General features: G+C 42.4%; 1 protein-coding gene across 1 annotated transcript; it reads right to left on the reverse strand.

Annotated features, from left to right (window-relative positions):
- Window positions 1-972: 972 nt before the first annotated feature.
- Window positions 973-16,588, reverse strand: LOC308298183 (solute carrier family 2, facilitated glucose transporter member 4-like; the record flags this gene model as incomplete). Its single annotated transcript, XM_080741738.1, has 11 exons — window positions 973-1,203; window positions 1,300-1,503; window positions 1,710-1,811; window positions 2,906-3,010; window positions 4,951-5,138; window positions 5,588-5,750; window positions 6,364-6,479; window positions 6,833-6,957; window positions 8,976-9,136; window positions 14,229-14,324; window positions 16,556-16,588. 11 exons carry the CDS (start codon window positions 16,586-16,588, stop codon window positions 973-975), a joined length of 1,524 nt encoding a protein of 507 aa, XP_080597864.1.
- Between the last annotated feature and the right edge of the window lie 267 nt (window positions 16,589-16,855).

Genomic DNA, 16,855 nt, shown 5'->3' on the forward strand with positions numbered 1-16,855 from the left:
AACATATGCACGTGTTCTAGACATTCTAATGATCACGAAAAACAATATTACAGGAATTTACTTATGTTTCAGTGAGGAATAGCTTCAGTTAAAAAGTGAGATGTTCGTCCAGACGCTGGAATTTCAACTTCTCTGGGAGGTGTGAATGTCAGTCTCTGTGGGGGGTATTTATATGCAAATATCGTGGACAATGGCATTGTAATACTAAACAATAGGATTTAATGGTGATGTTAATGTGAAAAAAAGAACAGGAAAACTAATTATAACATTTTTTTTAAATGATTTAAAAAATGTTGCCAAAAAGCAACGCTGGGCCTTGCAGGGTTAAACCATTTTTAACTATAATCAAAACGGCACACTATATACATTAAGGTACTAAAATAATTTGCCCTCATCAAAGAAGCTTCTCTGCAGGCTGTGCAATGGGTTTCTCAAAAATGAGTTTAAGTTGATGGCATTCACCTACCTCACTGAAGATGGCAAGCATAGTCAACTCCTGTAGCTAACTTTCACCTATCTCTGAAACCTTGGACGTCTTTCAAGATAAAGTGCAGTAATAATCTCCACCCCTATCTGTCATTAATACATTGGTGTGCATAACCATGGAATACAATTATGCAATCTATTCACATATACTGTACATCTTGGTGGTTAATACCTCAGAAGTTAACACGTTTTCCTTGTTCAAGTTTGTCTCAGTCCTTAACTCCTTGTTTCTTTCCCAAAGCCCGATAAATATGTACACTTCATTCTCATGTTAAGGACCTGGTAACTAAACAACCCTACACACAAATCCAAATTTGGATCCCCTTCCACCTGGATAGCACTTAACATACAGTATGTCTCTGTAAAAGGAACGAGCAGAGGGCTTCTGTTTGGAATCAGGCCCTTATGCAGTACAGTTCACCGACGAGATGTCCCCAGTACCACTTCTTTCTCAAGGCTTCTTTCGCTGGTTTGAGCCAGCAGCTCTCAGTTGGCGATCTCCTCCCCCAGGTAGTCAAGCTCTGTGCTAGGCTTATCCATGTCCATATCCATGTCAATGTCTAAGTCCATCATTCCCCCTGGTGACTGCATGTGGAAGTTGGCTGAAATCTGGTCGAAGGTCTTCCCCCGCGTCTCTGGCACCCGGAAGAAGGTAAAGATGAGGAAGAAGAGGAGAAGCGCTGCAAAGATCAGGAAGACGTAAGGCCCACAAAGGTCCTGTGGAATAAGGACAAATACAGAATAATGGTTAAAAGCTGTAGCTACTGACACAAAATGAATTAGAGCAGAAAAACATGGCTAAAATTAACTCACAGCGACATATTGGAAGCCCATGCCGATAATGAAGTTGGCAGTCCAGTTGGAACAGCCAGCGACAGCCATTGCAGCTGGCCTGGGACCCTGGGAGAAGAGCTCGGCCACAAAGAACCAGGGGATGGGGCCCGGTCCGATCTCAAAGAAGGCCACAAAGCCAAAGATGGCCAACATGCTGATATAGCTCATCCAAGGGACACTGTCCTGTCATGTGGGAGAGAGGAAAAGGCTGGGAGGTTTCTCACGAAATCTTGTGAAAATAAGCTAAAATGACTTTGTGTAATCATAAAATCTATGATAGAAAACTGTGTAGTGTAGGACAATGTTTTATGAAAATAGAAATACTTCAGACATGCATGCATCAGATTCCTCATCAGTGGTGTAAAGGATGTTATTTTTGGGGGACTAACCAATAAGGCGAGAGCCATTGTCATGATGATGGCACAGCCGCACATCCCTGCTAGTCCCAGCATGTGTAGTGTTCGCCGTCCCATCCTCTCTATCAAGAAGAGCTACAACCACAACCAGATGATAGAGAGGTCAGAAACAACAGTCAACATTTGGGTATCCTGTTATAGCCTTGTCAATGACTCTGGCTGAGAGCAAGTAAACCGCCATAAGGCCAGAGATACAGGACAGAACACAGGTTATTTATTTTATTTCCTAAAAAGTAACAGTTTTGCACATACAAGGTTTCCATGCAAAAGCGTCAATACAGTGTATTATATTGTGATGTTATGTTCTCATATTCACAATCAGGATATGTACTGTTTGCCAGACCCAGGGGGTCGGCCTACATAAGGCTTTGTCTGTCGGTCGGTCTGTCGGTCCCTCTTTTCCTCCTCTGCCTGTCCCTCTTTTCCTCTGCTCATCTGCCCCTCCCTTCCCTTGCTGGGCTGATTGCCTTGAGTGCCGTCACCTGTACAGGACCAGCTAAGTTGAGTTGGCTGACGAGCTGCTGACACTATAAATTCCTCAGCCCATCTCCAAGTTCACAAACATTTCCAGCTGCTCAGCCTATACAATCCTGTGTGTTCATGTGTTAGTTCAGTGCCATACTAGTGAAAACAGCCGATCTACAAGCTCACTACGCTTTGTTGCTGAGACTATAAAATCCTGTGTGTTCATGTGTTAGTTCAGTGCCATACTAGTTTTCATTGCGGGTCTGGCACGTCCAGGTGACCTGGTCTAGTTTCTAACCCTACCCCGGCCTAAACAGAGGAAAAACTGCGATCGCTGTAATGTTTACAGTATAAATTGGAGAGAAGCAATCCAAACCTCAACTGTGACACTGAACCATCTTGCCCTGGCAAACAAAACCCAATCTATTTGGACGCAGTAATATGAGAGAGACAGCTAGGAGACAATGAAAGGGTGACCAATTCCCTGTTGTTTTGTTTTGCCTTTCATAACTTTGTTAAACAGTAACACATACTGTAGCTTTATAGAAGCACTATGGTACAACATATTACTGAACACTCTTCTGTGATTAATTGGGGTCTGTTAGTAGAAAGGAACATATACATACAGTATACAGTGTCTGTGTATTGAGCAAACGCATGGTTTATGATAGTTCTGTATGGTGGTGGTTGTATCAATTACTAACCGAGACACCAGTGAAGGCAACGTTTACAACCCCTGCTCCAATGGTGGCATAGACTGGAGACTGCACTCCTGCCTTTAGGAAGATACTGGTGGAATAGTAGAAGATCTGTTTAGAGGAGAGAGAAAGAGTTAAGACAATACTGCACAGATTGTTTAATGATGCCATTTCTTTGAACTAAATTTCATCTAGAACAGGGGTCTTCAACTGGGGGTCCGGGACCCCTAGGGGGTCCTCAGAGTTACTTCAGGGGGTCCTCCAAATCTTTGAGTGATAGAAAGTTTTTTTTTTTCTACTTTTTTATATTAACCACTTGAAACGTAGTGTCAATATTCTAAGAACTTTAGCCAAAAATAGAAGATCTACAAGCTCACAATGCCTCACGCTGCGAGGCATTGTGAGCTTGTGGATCGGCTATTTTCGCCAAAGAGCTTTGGTGTAGAGAGGAAAAAGAGCAGACTAAGTACTAGTCCGGGAAAAAAGAGTGATTTTTGGCTGAACGTGGATTCGCCTGTAAAAGTTTTTTTCTCAACTGATTCTTGTAGCTTGGGGTCACCTCTTAAGGATTCAAGAGGATGACCAGTGATATCCATTGAGCATTTTTTATTATTAACCCCTTAATGCCTGAAACATGGGCTCCCATTGACTTCTATACAGGAGGAAAATACCCAGAAAAAGATTTTTTTTCCGGGTATTTAAGGAGGATCTGAGGGGTCTAACTAGGGGTTTGTCATGATGCTGAATCCATTGCAGGCATTTGTTTTGCACAAAAAAACATTCCGTGGGCTAGAAATAGCCTCAGAAAACAATACACGTATGGGTGAGTATTCATGTTAGTCGGAGGCCTTAGGGTTTTTTTTCTCGTGCTAATCAGTCTAAAAGTGCAAAATTTTGCACAGATGTAGCTCAGGGCATGCTCTAATGATTTAGCTAGGTCGGCGACCTTCGGGGTCACCACAACCCCCACAAAACTCTGAAAAGTGATGACTCATCACTTTTCATCACTAAAGTCGATGGGAGCCCAACTTGATTTGGCCGCTGTAGCTAAATCATTAGAGCAAGCCCTGAGCTACATCTGTGCAAAATCTTGCACTTTTAGACTGATTAGCACGAGAAAAAAAAAACCTAAGGCCTCCGACTAACATGAATACTCACCCATACGTGTATTGTTTTCTGAGGCTATTTCTAGCCCACGGAATGTTTTTTGTGCAAAACAAATGCCTGCAATGGATTCAGCATCATGACAAACCCCTAGTTAGACCCCTCAGATCCTCCTTAAATACCCCGAAAAATAATCTTTTTCTGGGTATTTTCCTCCTGTATAGAAAGTCAATGGGAGCCCATGTTTCAGGCATTAAGGGGTTAATAATAAAAAATGCTCAATGGATATCACTGGTCATCCTCTTGAATCCTTAAGAGGTGACCCCAAGCTACAAGAATCAGTTGAGAAAAAAACTTTTACAGGCGAATCCACGTTCACCCCCATTTTTCCCGGACTATAGAAAGGTCAAGTTTTTGGAGCGGTGAAAGCGCTCCCAATAGACAGGTATGTCCGTGGGTATGTGGCTGGCTGGCTGGCTGGCCGTGTCCGTCCGTCCGTAGCCTGGCAATACCTTGAGTGGCCACACACAACACACTAGTTAAAGAGGGGCGCTGTTTTGTGCAGGCCAGGCACACTCACCACACACACACACACACACACACACACACACACACACACACACACACACACACACACGCACACACACACACACACAGGGTATAGCTGCTCAGATTCACCGCTCCACTTCGAACCGAGGTTTGATTTTTTAAGTATTAACGGTTCAAGTGGTTAAATATCTTAAAACACAAATCGAAATTAATCCAAAATACACTGATGATCGTGCTGTCAAACAATTAAACTATATGGAATCTTTGAAAAGGTTGGGGGGGGGGGGGGGGGCTGCTTCATCTCTCTCTCAACTAAGGGGTCCTTGTCCTGAAAACGTTGAAAACCCCTGCTGTAGAATCTGTATTCTCCATGTGCACACATACACAAATACACTCACAGCATTGACCCCAGACAGCTGCTGGGATAGCTGCAGCATGATGGCTATCATGATGGGCTGGCGATACAGTGGCGAACGGAACAGTTCCAGGATGGACACCTTCCTCTCCATGTCCATTCTCCTCTTCTCTTCCTTCATCTCTGCCAACATGTCCCCCACCTCCAGCCTGCCTGTCAGCCTCCGCAGGCCTGATGAGGAGGGGTGATTGGAAAGAACGAGATGTATTGATACAGTATAGAGCGTCGCAGTGGCCGTGGTTTACTGGTCCCACTAAAAAATCGTTCATTTTCCTCATAGACTTTCACGAAAATATTTATAACAATTATGTTAAGCCTAGAACCAAGCCATCCAGGATTGCAGTGAATCATGACCATAAAACCTTTGTTTCTATTAAAAGAACATTTTGAAAATCGCTAAACAAAGGGTATTTATTAAATGTAGTATCCAAAATAATTGGGGGGTCGTGTGTGATGTCATGACGTCATCAAACGATAAAGTCGACTTCAACTCAACTTTTTACTGATAAGTCGACTTGCAAAAATCACAAGTCGTTAATGCCCCAGTACCAATGTGAGAAAGCGTGCAGATTCCTAGTTTTAAACCGTTATGTTGACAGTGACGTGTTGTGTTCCCTCACCCCTCTTGGCTTGGTGCTCCTGGCAGCGTACAATGTAGAGGAATCTGGGGCTCTCAGGGCAGAAGGGCAGGAGGGCCATCTGAAGTACAGTAGGTAGCACTGTTATCCCCAGCAGTACAGGCCATAACTCCTCACTGCCCAGTAAAGACTCCAGACCCAGGATCTACACAGCAAGAGAATGAGCATGGAGATGAGATTACAAACATAACAGAACATTTACCATGGCCCATTTACACTGGCAGCCAAATCCAGCCTAAGTCATATCTGTGCCACATCCAGATTGGAATCCAATTGGTTTAAATGGCCACATGCTCACAACACGGAAAACAAATCAGATTCCAATCTGGATGTGACACAGATCTGATTCAGGCTGGATTTGGATGCCAGTGTAAATGGAGCCTTAAAAACGTACTTTATGGTCCTCTAGAAAATTAACTCATGCCCACATCTGATACTGACTCTCAGATCCAAAGCACACAATAATCTGAATTGGTAGCGCCAAAAAATAGGCTAGGTCTCTGATGGGATAATGTCATTTTGGTAGATAATAGCATTTCTCAAGTTTGTTTCTCACGTTTACACACACACACACACACACACACACACACACACACACACACACACACACACACACACACACACACACACACAGTGATTACACTACCCTGCCATGACATACTGAAGTCAGTGTCATTGCTTTTCTCACTACTGTTAAAAGAACATACATATCTGGAAAACAAAATGTGTGCCATTGACATCATAGTGTAAAATCGCACCTGTGCGATGAGGATACCCATGACTATAGCCAACTGGTGCAGGGTACCCAGAGCCCCTCTCAGACTGGTGGGTGCTATCTCACCCACGTACATTGGTGTCAAAGATGCTGCCAACCCTGGAAAGAAAACATGTCAGGTGAGGGACACATTCGTTTCTGTTTCATGCCTTAGGTAGGTCATTGATTTGTTCAAGGATCTTTTGTGTGTGTGTGTGTGTGTGTGTGTGTGTGTGTGTGTGTGTGTGTGTGTGTGTGTGTGTGTGGTGTGGTGCGTGCGTGCGTGCGTGTGTAAATACTGTACAGTATTTACGGTATTCAACTATGTCTGAACATTCGTAATGCGTTAACCGACGCATCAGCATCATCTCCTAATATAGGCCTAACACAAAACAGTAACAGTGCAACTCAATCGTAACATCTTTGTCTGTGTATCATCATTTCATCAACAGTGAGGGCCACGTGTTTCTTACCACAGTAAGCGCCAATCACAAAGCGTCCAAGAATCATCATCTCAAAGGAGCGGCACAGCTTGGACATGCCCATCAACGCTCCACCGATGAAGGCCAACAGGTTGTTTATGAGCATGGCTTTCCTCCTACAAAACACAGATGTGTACATATAAGCATAATGTTGTTAAGCCATATCAAATTCACTTATTAATGAAACAATGGTTATATCATACTTGTTGTAATCAAATGTACAGTAAAAAGACTATCTGTCAACAGGTATCCAATCTTTTTTGGTACATCCTAGAGAGTGCTGTGGTCTGTTAGAGTAGCATACACTTCTCAAATCAAGATGTAGTCCTGTAAATTAGCCTTATGGTATAAGTTGACCAGCTGATATACACATTAAACTTAGGCCAGATTCCAATGGCCTGAAATGAGCCACCAAATATTGAATATCCATCATAATATGTTGCCCATGCTCTGGGCTCACCACCACACCATTCAGGTTCACCCTCATTACAACTTGTCTTGAAAAGTCATTTTTGTTGCCCCTAGATGGCAGCGTCTTACAAAGAAAATTGTGAAACCAAGTTCTTCTGTAATAATTAGTGCTTTTGCAGGTAGGCACCTAGTTTGGGAATAACTAATGTGAATTTTGGAGATTATGATTGATTCTGTGACAGAACTTTACCCAATTTCTATGAGTAAAGCACAGCACTAACCACTAACCACGTTTTGAGGGCATTAGACCCCCAAATGGGCATAATAGTCAGTCATTGTGTCTTGTCGGCAAAGTTTATCATGGAAGCTATTGCTCTTTCCTCTTCCATCCATCCAAAAGTGTCTCCTGAAGAATGTGAAGTATGAGAGATACACTAGGCAAGGCAAGGCAGTTTTAGTACATTTCAACAAGACAATTCAATGTTCTTTACACCAGTGGTTCTCAACCTTTTCAGGCCGTGACCCCCAAAATGATCATATTCTAACTGCAGATCTACATGCTCACAACGCCTCGCAACATGAGGCGTTGTGAGCATGTAGATCGGCTATTTTCACAATTTCTGTCTCTAATATTTGACAATTTGGCCAATGTTTAATTTGTCACTTTAGAGGTATTAAAAAGTCCTTAAATTGTCACTCTATACACTTAAACTATATGTTGTTTTGTTTACTGTTGAGAGAGAAAACAATGTTGCACATTATAAGACAATCATCTAGGACAGGGGTTTTCAAAGTGGGTGACGGGGCACCCTTGGGTGCCGCGACGGTAGTCCAGGGTGCTGCGAGATAATTTGATAATATTTGAAATTTATTTGGACATTTAAAATAGTATCATTTTAAATTGAAGTACAAAGTTATTTTCAGTCAGTTCTAACCAAAATGGCTATTATCTGGCTTTCCTCGCAACATAATCGCTAAAATGTACTATAAATAGGGAGTGAAAATTAGGAATATAATATTTAGGGGTGCCTCGGATGAAAACCCCTGATCTAGGAACCCCCCAAAATAATCTAACAGGTTGAGAACCACTGCTTTTACACACTACTAAGAGCATTATAGACAAAGGGGGTCAAGGGTCATATGGGCGTCAGTGACTCAGGGGTATAGTGGCTGCTTGGCAACCAGAAGGTTCCCAGTTCGATCCTGGGCACCGTGACCTGGAAGTATGCCAGGAGGAACAGCTGATCTGGTGACCTGGCTCTTCAGGAACAACTTGTCCTGACTGTCTCCACTGGGATCCCCTTTCAATCAATGGCTGATGCCCAGTTTGTGGTCCAGTTCAGGTTGCAGCGGGAAACTGTATAATGTCCAGGGCCGAGGTTTTCCCCACTGTCTGAATGACTGACATTGAATCCAGTTTGGATGAGATGGAAGGCAGAGCAACATGTACCGTGACTCATGGTTTGGATCCTCCACTGTGTTTCTTCTTTCTTTCTTCATTTAATTCTCACGGCTAGAATAAGTACTTATAAGTACAATGTATGTATTAAATGGCTTGGGTTTGGGGGTTTGCATAGTATAGGTTTATGATGAAGTGACGGCAGTAGATCAATGACTGTGTAATTATACACACAGGGACACCTACATCAAATGAGGTTTACAGTGTGCGTGCGTGCGTGCATGCGTGCGTGCGTGCGTGCGTGCAGCCTTTGGTTCTCCCTACCTTCCCAGCCACTCTGAGACAAAGCCCACACAGGAGGAGGAGATCATGCCTCCTATGGAGAAGATGGCCACCGACAGCGACCAGAGCGAGGTCAGGGTCCCTGAGGGGATGCTCTCTCCATGCCGGTACACCCACGTAGCATTATAGTCCGCCTCAATGATCTGGACCAGACAGAGAAATTATGAGACATGTTTCACAAGTAAATATAGCCTCATCAAGGGAGATATCTTGACAATATTCACATAGATGCCTTTTTACGGCATGGCTCCTATAGCCTAGGGCAGGGGTCTTCAACGATTTCAGGCCAAGGACCCCTTAGTTGAGAGAAAGATGAAGCAGGGACCCCCACAACCTTTTCATGGATTCCATATAGTTTCATTGTTTGACAGCACAATCATCAGTGTATTTTGGATGTCAATTTGTGTTTTCAGATATTTAACCACTTGAACTGTCAATACCTAATAAACTTGACATTTCACTCTGTACTTGGTCTAGTCTTTTTTTTCCTCTACACCAAACCTCTTTGCCGAAAATAGCCGATCTAGCTTGTAGATCTGCTATTTTTGGCTACAGTTCTCAGAATAAAGGGTTTAGGTGGTTAATATAAAAAGGTTTCTATCACACAAAGATTTGGAGGACCCCCTGTCGTAATTCTGAGGACCCCCTAGGGGTCCTGGACCCCCTGTTTAAGACCCTTGGCCTAGGGATGACCTCACAGACCGCTGGAACAATGAGCGACACGTTCCTATGCTCGATGCCAGTAGGCCAAAGGAAGTAAAGTACTCCCTGACCTCTCGCCCTTAGGGCGTCTTACTGGTATATCATAAATGACTGGCCACATTAAGTCTGATATCCAAAGAGAAGCTACCTCTACATCTGTTCACACCAAGGGGAGCCGTCACACAGTCCTTTAGTTTTTGAGATCTCTTGTTATCGATAGGCCTGTCACAATTATGACATAATCGGCGCAATTATTTTGCATAATCGTCATAATCATTTCCATGTTGAAAAATGTTCATTCATTTTCAAATATCTTTCTAAAATTGCGGATATAGACGATTTTACAATGTGTCACGATGCAACGCAATGTATTATAATCTTGTAGATCAACTACGGTATTTCCACTATTGTTAAAAAAAATTGAAATATAGTTATTAAATATGTCACATAATGTCAGTCATTTCTTTGTAGGTTATTTTGTCATATCTGCCTTGTGAATCTTTTGTTTATGAAGCCTAAAAGCCAAACACTGTAATTGTTATGTAATTTACACAATTAAATCATTAATCACAATTATTTGTGTGACAACTCTAGTTATCAAGTGAAATATCAGACAGACGGACAACAACTTAGAGCCGGCAGCGGGGCTAGAAAGGGCGATACCCAGATTGACTTTTGGATAACACACTGTGCGTAAATATAGCCTGGATTATCATAATACAAACTAGATCGCAGTCTTGGGTTCTGAGAGAGGAATACTGGAGCAAATTGTTCAGTCAGTCAGGAACCTCTCTGTTGCCAGTAGGCCTATTCTAATGACAAACATCCAAAGCTGTCCTCAAAATACCACATAGACATACACAATAGCAAAGCTTAGTCTAGTCTTTCTATTCTGGCGTTAGGGTCTCTCTCTGTGAAGAGCTGGTGTTACAGGTTATATCAAGTGTGCCAAGTTAAGGATCTAGGAAAAATACACTAATTAAAGGTCACAGAGGCAGCGGTCACAGGCACATGCACAGATAGATTCCCCTGTCAACCCAAAAGTAATCTCTCAAGAGGACTTTGCCACTTTTCAACCCATCTTCATATACTGTAATAGGTCCTCACTAATGTTCATAATAAAATAGCACAATTCTTTTCTACTCGGTCCAAGTCTCTTAGGAGAGCTGTGGGAAGTTCAGAAATCCATCGTCATCCATCGTCATTTTCCAAAAAATAAATTAATCAATATTTTTGAAAAAAATATTTTGATTTTTATTATCGCAAGAACAATGGCTTCCACTTTAACATTGCAACTTTTCAGGAGTAGAAAGCCTGCATTTTCTATTAGCTTGGATTCCCAATCGATGATGTCACAAGGCGATGGGTTTCTGACCTGCCCACAACCCTCCAATGAGGAAAAAAAAAAAGAAAAGCTATTTTTAAGTGAGGACCAATTATATGAAGATAGGTTGAAAAGTGGTGAAGTACTCCTTTAAGTATGAAATTTGGTATAAAGTTTTTTTTATTGGCCTAAAATGTTGTCTATGTACTGTATATATACATTCATGAAACCACCTGCTGACCGCCTGTCATTGAGCTCTTTTTTTTAATAGGGGGTAAAAGTTTGGGCCCCTTCACTTACTATACACTATACTATAAAGGAAAAAAATACCCTCAAAAATCTGCTTTAAGTAGCATGTGAGGGGTCAAACTAGGGTTTTTAAATGATTCTGAATCCATTTCAAGCACATGCGGTCTGCAGGTGGATTCATGTGTGTATATAGACGATATTTTAGGCCAATAAAAAAAACTATACACCAAATGTCATACCCCACCTCAGGGGCAGCCGGACTATCAGCAAATTCAATTCATAAAAATAAATAAAATAAATGGTATTTTGTTTCATCACCCAATAACAAAGAAGATGTTGCTGATCTGCTTTGATTATAGTAAAATTACAAAGAGGTCCCCTTCTGTTAATCAGAGCTAAATGTCCCCCCTGGCAGGGGAGCTTGTTCTTTTATCAACTACGCATGTTGTTGTTAATGTGCCAATGCATATACACTCCACAAACAATACTTGATAAGCAATACTTAATGTTGATATAATCTTATTGTATGGAAAGAATAGGGATAAAAAAACAACAGTGATACAATACCAGTGAAAACGCTGTTGACGTGCACGGTTGTTAATTTGTCTGCTTAGTCTCTCTGTTCTGCATCAACAATAACATAAACTAATACTGCATGATTTATGCATCTTAGGAGAAGAGAAGTTAGAGAACTCATGGCAGAAAACATACTATTTGTGCATCCACTTCAATGCACTTCTATGTAAATGTAGCCTATATGATTCTGTGAGCTACTGTACCATTCATTCATACACCGTCCCACTCTGAATGGGACACCCACCTGTGTGTGTGTGTGTGTGTGTGTGTGTGTGTGTGTGTGTGTGCGTGCGTGCGTGCGTGTGTGTGTGTGTGTGTGTGTGTGTGTGTGTGTGTGTGTGTGTGTGTGTGTGTGTGTGTGTGTGTGTGTGCGCGCGCGCGTGTGTGTGTACATGGCGGGTGAGTTAAATCATCATTCTTTTTTACTGTGTAGCCTCCGACCCCTGAGAAAGGGGACAAAAATAGCACCTATTTCCCATTACACTGGAGGCAGAACAGTCGTAAACCTCCCCAGTCTCTTGGCTCTCTCTCCCCTCTCTCTCTCTCAGATGTGAAGGATACCCGAGATGAAGAAGAGGGGGGGTGGGGACTGTCAGACTGACTGGTTGGATAGAGTAGGGAATGTGATGGCCTGATAGAGGAGAAGGGTGATGTAGAGGGGAAAGAAGGGCCGGGAGTATTTCTGGCACAGCCCTGTTTTACTGTGGAGAGCACGTTGCGCACACACCCCCATGTTGACATAACTGAGACGTTCGCCAAGCACTGCCCCTTTACACACTCGCTCTTCACTCGCTCTCTCTCTCTCTTTCGATGCATATCTACAACTTTCACTAATAGTTTCGACTCCCTTTCTCCACGGTAGGGTTGAATGGAGGCCATGTTAATTCCCTCAGCTCTATATTCCCGTCTTGCATGGTTTCATTGCATCTCTGATGCTGGGGCAACACAGGGCCAGTGTTGCCCAAAATATCTGTTAAATCTGTTTTTTACAGTATCTAATGTTGTTGTTATACTGTCAATGAATTTAAGCTTGACTTTAAAGGGGGAAACACAAAACACAAATCAACACACATTTGCAATATTGGCCTGAAGAAATATTTTGCCCAAATCATTCAGGCACACTCCACATTGACAATTCTATACCCAATCTCTCTCACCTCTCTACCATTGTGAATAGGAATTGCTGGCAGTCTGCTGGCAGCCATCATATCAGACCAAGCATTTACTAAAGTTTACAGTAACGCTTGGAGGTCTAAAGTGTTCATTGTAATGACAACAACATTTAAACATTGCAGGTTTCCATCACAGCCGTTAATAACAATATCGCACACCCAGGATCAATTCCCTAGGGACCCAGTTCATGTTCATAATTATTATTTAATTTAAAACATACTATCCAAGTGAGAGAGCAATGCATTTGTAGCAAGAACAATATTTAAATGATGACAAAGGGATGCTGTGGATTTAAACCACTCCGTGCTCTTTAGAAAGATGAAACAAAGAGGTGGAGTCTGAATGAGACAACTGGTTAAATGTCACTCTCTGCCCAGTCCAGTTAATGACCCCTCACACACGCACTAGCATTTCTATCAACATGCCCAATTCTTTTAAAATAGACTCAAACGTTTGAGATAATGCTGTAACATGATTTGCTTCAACTTCTCTGAGGCCCTGCTTGATATTAAAGGGACAATACAATAAAACCAGTCCCTCAAATGGAGCTGCAAATGGAGCTGCAAACCTTTCATTATTGACAGCAGATAAGGATGTTACTGGATGCGTTAGAACATCTGTAATAGAGGGTATGCGCGTGACATCATCATCATACCCGGAAGTTATGCGGGAACGTCTACTGAGTAGCAAAAAACTACTTTCTGGACAGCTCATACATCCAAACAGAAAAGTCCTATTAACAACTTTAAACTCGATTTGCCATTCAATTTATGCATGCGCATACCCTTTATCAGGGATGTGCAAAGAATGTTAAAGAGGCAGGGGCTGACATTTCTAAAAAGGTGAAAATACCGAAAATAGACAACATCTGAGCTTGGAGGTCGGCTATTGTCAGTGCTTGATACCACACTGAACTAAGCGTAATCAAGTCAATCCTGGAGATGTGGTGTAATGGCATGGATTTCTACACAGAGAGGGCAATTCTTTCATAAGATGCTGCATTCAAGTTCAGGAGAGTTTAGACAAGGCAATTCTCTTGAATGCCTTCAGGTATAGCATGGAAAGGGGGCATGTGTTTCTTTCACCATAGTAAAAACTGCATTCATGGTCTGGAGGGCACTTTTTACAGATGGATAAAAGGGCAGGGGCTCAAGCCCCCTTTGATGTCTATGTGTTGGTTGGTGATCGTAAATCAGTATGAGCAATATTACCTTCTGGGGGGCATTGATGACACCAATGTTGTATCCAAACTGCAGAGATCCCAGAACAGCAGTGAAGACGGAGAGGACAAGAGTCCCTGTTATTGTCTATGGTGGACACACATAAAACACAGAAGAGAGAGAGAGACACACACATTAATATAACAGTACGATCATGAGGCATTGAATTACATGGCATGCCGATAGGTTTATGTGAGTATGTGAACTGCTCACATATGTACGGTCAGTCAGATAGGTTTATGTGAGTATGTGAACTGCTCATATTTGTACGGTCAGTCAGTCTATGGAGTGAACACACGTGCACATACATACTGTACAAGTGTACCGCCCACCTATAAAATCTGCTATATATAACTATGATCCCAATGTGATACAATCTGTTTGGTGCTGTATAGGACTTGAGTTGACAATCTACTGTACTTTGTGAGTGGAGGCTTAACTTTAGCTTCTCTCTGGTTTCAGGTCGGAGGTCTCTCATTTACACACACACACACACACACACACACACACACACACACACACACACACACACACACACACACACACACACACACACACACACACACACACACACACACACACACACGCACACACACCTGCCCTCAAAGTGACTGACAAGCAGACATGGGGAAGAGGAGGTCTTCCCTCATGTGTTTACATTCAACAAAACCCCTCTGCTGGCTCTTGCTGTGGACAGCAACATATAAACACTGCAGGTTGCCATTGTACCAGCATCTCACACCAAGGATCAACTCCCTTGAACCTTAATATCTACATTTTAAGCAACACTATACATGAGCACTAGGGAATAGCTGGTTATAGTAGGGATTGACCTACTGCTGCAATGACTTTTCTAGCCTAGCACAGCTAAACAATCCACCCATGTTAAAACAAGGTTTAGGATGATTTATACTAATGCAGATCTGCAGTATATAGTCTGCCTACGCCAGGCTATGACTTTTCCACTTTGGGGCAGTTACTCAAACAGCTGTGAGAGTATTATCCCTTTTTATTGTTTAAAATGTGGTTTATCATCTGTCTTACAAAATCATAGCTACAGCCCATGTTTTATTTGTAGGCAGATGTACCAAAATTATATGGTTCTGTTCTATGCTATGCAATACTATTTTGTTCTAATATATCTAATACATTTATTGTGATTACTGTGACAAAAGACTGTGTAATGAGCTGTATGGCTCAGTACACAGTCTTCTGAGTAATCCAAGCAAGCTCTGACTTTGTCACAGGTGTCTTTTTAAAACTATGTCTTGACCTTGCTGTGTGCGCTGTGTTGAGTCTCCAGATAAGCCTTGTTTGGTAATCATAAACCAAAACAAAAGGGCTTGTGTGTGTGTGTGTGTGTGTGTGTGTGTGTGTGTGTGTGCGTGCGTGCGTGCGTGCGTGCGTGCGTGCGTGCGTGCGTGTGTGTGTGTTTGTGCTTGTGTGCGTATACCGGTATGTTGTGCACATTTTTGCAAGCATGTAGGCCTAATGTTTGTGTGTATTGTGTCCTTGCAAAAGAGAAGGTAGGATAGAGACTGTCAGTTAAGCTCTCATCAGTAATTCCTGTGTAATAACTGTAAGCGGGTAAAGGCAAATAGTAGAACAGTCAGTTAAGTTTAGAAAATGACCACACTTTACTCTAATGCAGCCTTTAAAACCAGGAAAAGACAACACACACACACACACACACACACACACACACACACACACACACACACACACACACACACACACACACACACACACACACACACACACACACTCACACCCACACACAAACCAGTAATACACAGAGATGGAGTAGCCTAATGTTGACATGAAACCGGTTGGATAGCCTGACAACTCTAGTAGCCTACAGTACTACTCTGACCGGCTCAAGGTCACCCATAGAAGGCCAATATTATTGGGGCCACAAGTCGCTTCAAATGGGGTTGGTGTGAGTTAGGCTTATGTGGAATATATAATATAGAGTAACACTTAGGATCTTGATTGATTTGGTTATTTGTCCCTCTGTTTTACAGAATATTGAATATAAATAAATATATTATATTATATGACATTAACACTAGAAAATGATGCTTGTAAACACAGATATGCTCTGACTTTGTCACAGGTGTCTTTTTAATGGTGAAAACATGATTTTCCACCTTCCTTAGACACGAACCAGTGCATAAAATCAATGTCAGGACAATGGAAAATGCATAGCGGTTTCATGGCAATACTGAAGAAGAACTGGCTACACTTCAGACCACCACTTCTGTCACTACATAAGAAACATTCCATCTGGTCAGTCAAAAGAGAATCTTGAAAATTACCTCCCCTCCGAGTTGGTGAAACCCGGTCGGCATGACTTTGGCAGTCAGTCACCCAAGAGTAGCCAGAGACAGATGTACACTTTCACCCCACGTGAAACTTTCCCCTGGAGAAAGGCAGCCTCGACCAAGTTATTTAGCAACTTCTTAGAGGGGAGAACTGGAAAAGTAGAGTCCACATCACCCCAAAGTGGTTTGTCTTGTCTTAAGTCCTGTCTGCTTTGAGGTTTGCGTCGAGCCTGTTCAACTGGGATAGAATGCCGTCTGCACGTACACACGCACACCTGCCTCTCTCTCAGTCAG

This window comes from Nannobrachium achirus (genome assembly GCF_963921795.1).
Source record: "Nannobrachium achirus genome assembly, chromosome: 14".
In the NCBI taxonomy this organism is placed as follows: Eukaryota; Metazoa; Chordata; class Actinopteri; order Myctophiformes; family Myctophidae; genus Nannobrachium; species Nannobrachium achirus.